This window comes from Carettochelys insculpta, chromosome 15 (assembly GCF_033958435.1).
Source record: "Carettochelys insculpta isolate YL-2023 chromosome 15, ASM3395843v1, whole genome shotgun sequence".
NCBI lineage: Eukaryota > Metazoa > Chordata > Testudines > Carettochelyidae > Carettochelys > Carettochelys insculpta.
In genome coordinates, this window is record NC_134151.1 from 23,747,829 (window position 1) to 23,753,828 (window position 6,000).

Genomic DNA, 6,000 nt, shown 5'->3' on the forward strand with positions numbered 1-6,000 from the left:
ATGAAGGTAGAGAGGAAATATGGGGAGAGGCTAGAGAGACTGGGACTTTTCAGTCTGGAAAAGAGGCGATTGAGGGGCGATATGATAGAGGTATATAAAATCATGAATGGTGTGGAGAAAGTGAATATAGAAAAATTATTTACCTTTTCCCATAATACAAGAACCTAGGGGACACCAAATGAAATTGATGGGTAGTAGGTTCAAAACTAATAAAAGGAAATTTTTCTTCACACAGCGCACAGTCAACCTGTGGAACTCCTTGCCGGAGGAGGCTGTGAAGGCCAGGACTCTATTAGGGTTTAAAAAAGAGCTCGATAAATTTTTGCAGGTTAGGTCCATAAATGGCTATTAGCCAGGGGTAAAGTATGGTGCCCTAGCCTTCAGTACAAGGGCAGGAGATGCATGGCAGGAGATAAATCACTTGATCATTGTCTTCTGTTCTCGTTCTCTGGGGCACCTGGCATTGGCCACTGTCGGCAGACGGGATACTGGGCTGGATGGACCTTTGGTCTGACCCAGTGTGGCCATTCTTATGTTGTTCTTAAGGTACTTGCACACTAATCAAGTCATCTCTTACTATTCTTTTGGACAAGATGAATAGTACTTCCCCCCTCCACCTTTTCCTGGCATTTTCTCTAGCCCTCAAACAATTTTTATGGCCCCCTTTCCAATTTATCAGCGTTTTGTTTAAAACGTGAATGCCAAAACTGGAAGTAGTATTCCACGATTGGGCTCACTAATAACTGCAAACTTTTCACTTGCAGATTTCTTGGCATGCCACTGGATGGCATGTTTCTGCTTAGTAGTTAGGCTTAAATCATTTTTCTCATTTGAAGACTGTCCTTTCTTTCAAACACTTTTTCAGGAAAAACTAATTAATAGCTAGTTGGTCGTTTAGACTACGTTGTTATTTAACTTCAATCCAGAGATAAGAGAGCACAAAATGGCTTGTTGAAGTTTGTAATGCAAAAGGTTGCACAGGTTGAACCTCTCGTTTGGCACTGTCCAGTCCAGCACCATCGGGACTTGACCAGTGTGCCAGACCACACGGAGTCAGTATTGTCTAGCAGCATTACCAACACTTCCACTGCTAAGCTGTTAAGACATTTAGGGGTAAATTACAGTTAAATAGCAGCACAGAACACTGAGCCAGGACTGGTGGCTGTAAACCAATTTTATGGGACCATATGAAACTTGACCATATCTATGATAAATGGTGGTCTAGGTCACTAAAATCATGACGGATTATAAATGTTGCCGGAAGAGTGAGTGATGAACTGGAGAGGTTCAACCTGTATTGCTTATCTTGCCACATTACGAGAATACAGTAGTGTCTCAATTTACGCAAGGGTTGTGTTCCCATGCACCCTCGTATAACGCGAATTTTGTGTCAGTTGAGGGGGGAGGGTGGCTTTTTTTCCCTGGTGGAATGCATGTTCTGCAGCTGGGGAAGCAGCAGGAGCACCTGGAGCTCCTTTTGGAAGGTAAATCCTAGGTTGTGGGGGGGGCAGTTGGGGAGGCTTAAGCCAGGTGGTGGGGCTGGGGGTTGGGAGTTAAGCTTGGAGTGGGTTAGGGCTGCAGGGGATGGAGTTGAGCCAGAGCTGTGCATGGTGCGGGGGTTTGAGTTGGAGTCATGCTCGGGTGGTGAACCCACAGGGGGTTTGTACCGGGGGGAGGGGGGCGGGGATCAAGGGTGAGCCCGAGCTGCATGTGGGGGTGGTGAGCTGGAGCCAGAGCTGCAGGTGGGGGTGAGCTGGAGCCATGTGCAAGTGGTGAGCAGGGCCAGGGGGGGTTGAGCTAGGTTTGGGGGGGAGCAAGATTTTGTGTTGTGCTTAACTAGTGTTAATACAAGTTAAGCGCAAATCAGATCTGCATTTCCAGGATTTGCTGTACCTGGATATCTAGAATTTAAACTAACTGCTTATAAAATGTGTTAATTATCAATAGCTACTTCTCTATATAGATATGGAAGTACAAAGGTGTGCTTTTTTCATCTGTGCATAATAGCATTAGGAGAATGCAGAACGTATTCCAAAATAACTGGTAGTAAGTAACTAAACATTGGGTGAGACATAATGGGGCAGTTGTAAAACATAATATGATCCAGTTCTAAATGGAGTATTTATAAAGCATTGTTAACTGCGTAGTCACATGAGCAGAAAGGGGCATTCTGAGCTTGTTTGCTGTTCTAGGGTTTTTTAAGCCCTCTCTTGTAGGGGAAACATTAGCAAGATGATATGCTGGGATTGCACTGTAGCCTTTACTTTGAAAGCTGAAATCAAATGTTGATCAGGTCAGAAGTAGACTTGTGCAATCTTTAGGAAAATATTTGCTGTTAATTATAAACTCATTCACCAGACACTTCATTGGATGAGGTGGTAAAAATTAGTCTTACTTGGCTATCTTTACAGAGGGCTTGGTCCTGTATTGGACTGAGCACTTTAGCTCTATTTTATTTATTTAACTCAAACACATGCGTAGCTTGCAATACAGTCATATTCCCAATGAAGCAAAGGTATTAAGCATGTGACTGCATTGATTTCTGTGGAAATATGCTCATGGTTAAAATTAAGCATGTGCCTAAGTTTCCTTGATTGGCTTCAGTGTGTTCAGTATCTTGTAGAATGAGCTTCAGATGCTCATTTTCCATAACATCCTATTCATGGTCTGCAGGGTATCACGTTCTCTCATTGTACCTCTAGCACAGGGGTGGGGTACCACAAAAATGGAGGCCACAGAAGTGAGAAGCAAAACAAATAGACAAAACAAGAACCTCTCTGTGGTGCCCAAATGATTTGTGTAGGAGGGGTCTGCATCAGAGGGGAGGTGCAGTAGCAGGCTGGGAATTGGGCAGGTCTGGGAGGGAGGGTGCATGAGTGGGCTTGGAGTGGGAGATCTGGGCAGGAAGGTGGTATAGGAGAAGAGTGGGAGTCTGGCTGGGAGGGGGTGTATGTCTAAGTGAGAGGAAGGGGTGCAGGAGGGTTTGAAGATGTGCGTGGAACGGAGGGAGCAAGGTGGGGTTGAGGGGTCTGGGATGAAAAGGGGCGCAAAGGAGCTGTCTGAGGCTGTGGGAACAGGGTGATGGGGGTGCGCTATCTTTGCAGCACCCCCAGATGCAAATTGCTCTGTGCCCCCTCCCACTGTTCCCAGGCACAGCCATCTACTGTTCTGATTTGCTGGAATTCTGGCTAACTGGAGCAGCAGTAGCAAGCCTCTGGGCAGGCTCTCTTGGCTGTTGCTGCTTCCCTTTTGTCTGGTTGGGGGAAAAAAGCAGGAACCGATACTGGTGCCCAGAGCTGCTTCCTGCCTCCCAGCCCCCGACAGAGCCTGTGGTCTGGATCTGGACCACAGGTTGCCTGATCTGACCCGTGAGGCTCAAGGCTCCATGCTCTTCACCTATCATGGGTTAGATGCTATGGATGGGGAGCCCTGAGCCTTGGGGTCTGGATCCAGACAAGCTGCAGTCCAGATCTGGACCACAGGCTGTGGGTTCCCCATCCCTGTTTTAGAACTCATCTATTGAAATATTTCAAATTATAAACACTATCAGAGACAAGTTTTAGGAAATGCTGTGCTGTATATAAGACTTGTAAAACTGGATGCTTAAAGGTAGGTTCTCTCAGTACTGAGCACTAAACCGATCCTACTAACTGAAAGTATTAAACTGCCATTTAACTTCAAGTAATGGTTTCACTTAATGCATTACACGTAACCCATATACTTAGTAAAACCTTATGCTATTGGTGTTCAGATTTCTAATAGCTGTACAAAAATGCTTAAATACCATTTTTCTGTTCATTTTCCACTTTCCTACTGTGTGCTTCCATCTGTGCATCTGTTTCCCTGATCCTCTTGCCTCTTTAAATGTCACTTTTTGAAGGTTCTGATTGTAGTTCTATAGAGTAGATGATAATTAGTTTGGTGTATTCTGTGTGAAGAATGGCTCTAGGTTCAGCCCTCTGGGAACTACATAAAAGGCAAACTTAAGATAGTAAACTCAAGATACTGCAGGCATGTCTTCTCAGGTATTTGTCTTGTTAAGCTAACAGAACCAAGCCTTGAAATGCACTTCCATGTAAGACTCATGCACGTACATTTCTGTGTGTAATGGAAATCACTGAGAAATATTTACTGTGCATAGACAATAGCTACTTACTAAAAAGGGCAGGAGCAAGACCGAACTTCGGATCTATAACTTTTAGGGAAAATGTTTGCAGAACAATAGTTGTACAAATTTTAAATACTGGTGGGTTGAGTCACCAAATGGTGCAGTTGCATGTGGTCTTGCAAGATCTCATTATTGGGGTGAGTACTATTTCTTTGGAGAAATACCTTATACAATATTGTCTTTGGAGGAGCTGTGGCAAGAGATAAAAGGGAACAACGAAGTCTTGTGGCACCTTATGGACTAACAAATATTTTGGAGCATAAGCTTTCATGGGCAAAGACCCACTTCATCAGATGAGTATCATGCATTTGATGAAATGGGTCTTTGCCCACGAAAGCTTATGCTCCACAATATGTTAATCTATAAGGTGCCACAAGACTTCTTGCTCTTGAAGCTATAGACTAACACTGCTACCTCTCTGATACTTGTCACCATGCAGGGAATTTACTGTATTCCTTAATCTTTCAAACTGGTCAGTTCTTGAAACAGTTGCTTCCTGAAATGTTGTTGGCTGAAATTTTTAAGAGATTGTGTGCATGCTGTTTGTGACCGCCTCTGTCAAGGGCTGGTTCACACAATGTAAAATTAATAAGCTGTATTAAGGATATAGCCAAACTTTGCATCACTGATTTCTCCTCTAATGGGAAGCTGTCCTGTAAGACCTCTGCCACCATTCAGCAGAGGGCTGACTTTACATACCCTTTGTGCTGCAGACTGACTAAAGAATCTGTTGGACTAAGACAATTTACACATGATAAATTATTTTTACTTTTTAAATTATTTTTCAGATGTTATCACAAGTGTCAAAAATTGGATCTACAGTGACCATGGATGAGCTGTTTGGTTTTCTTCAGGATACAAATTCAAGGTCCCACTGTAATGGATAGAAGTATATGATCGGGATAAATGAGAGAAAGTTCACAGAAGTGTAACTGGTGTTATGCAGTGTAGTATGTTAGCTGCAGCTGTCAGTTGTGGCATCACTTGAAATCGTGTGTTAGTGCATGTCTTGAGTAAGTTCCTGGTGATTTTGTTTAAACAATTGTACAAATAAGTAATATTTTGACTCTTGGGCTGTATTCTTTTAAGGTGCACCATATATTCAACTAATTGGAAAAAATATGCATGGAACGGTGGGTGATTAAAATGTATTAAAGAGACATATTTGGACTGATATGCAACTTGCTAATATTTATCAATTATGAAAATGTTAAGTGGTGCTAATCATTCTTGTAGTTAAGAATAATGTTCATTAAAGTGAGAAGCTTAGGGTTGATATGATCCAAATACACAGCTTGCACATTTACCACTGTCCTTTTCTGCAGCATCTGATATGATCACTGAGCAGAGACTAATTAGTTGATTATGGTGATCCTACCAAATCTACTGAAGCTCAGGAAATTAGACCCTGACCCTTGAAACACCCTACTCATGCAAGAAGTCACACTGAAGTTCAACAGTAAGACTAAGGAACTCATAACGGCTTGCTGGTCAAAGCTCTAGCACCACAATCCTGCAAACATTATGCCCCTGCATAAAGCTGAGTGTATGAGTAAATTGACTAGGCAGGGTTATAACCCCATAATCTGACTTTTTTGCAAAATTGTTCAAATGTTTATATTTTAATACATGAATACTTGCAAGATGGAGGATGTTTTAAAAGGTCTTTTCTAATTCTGCAATAGAGTTCCAGATTCTATATTATTCAGTTTCTCTTGACAGTCAGGGGTATTTGCCTAAAACTGAAATAAGGTGATCAGTTCTGAAAGAGTCAAAGGTAATTGCATACCCATATTTCACTGACTTTCAATCTGATTTGAGTACCTACCACC

The 6,000-nt window shown here is 42.6% G+C and overlaps 1 protein-coding gene across 1 annotated transcript in view; it reads left to right on the forward strand.

Moving 5' to 3' along the window:
* The window catches only part of MEIKIN (meiotic kinetochore factor), a 28,213-nt gene extending 22,999 nt beyond the window's left edge, over positions 1-5,214 (forward strand). The window contains exon 14 of the mRNA XM_075009905.1: positions 4,957-5,214. Coding sequence (XP_074866006.1) covers positions 4,957-5,003 — 47 coding nt within the window. The 3' untranslated portion in view covers positions 5,004-5,214. The remainder of the gene's footprint in view (positions 1-4,956) is intronic.
* The last annotated feature ends 786 nt before the right edge of the window (positions 5,215-6,000 follow it).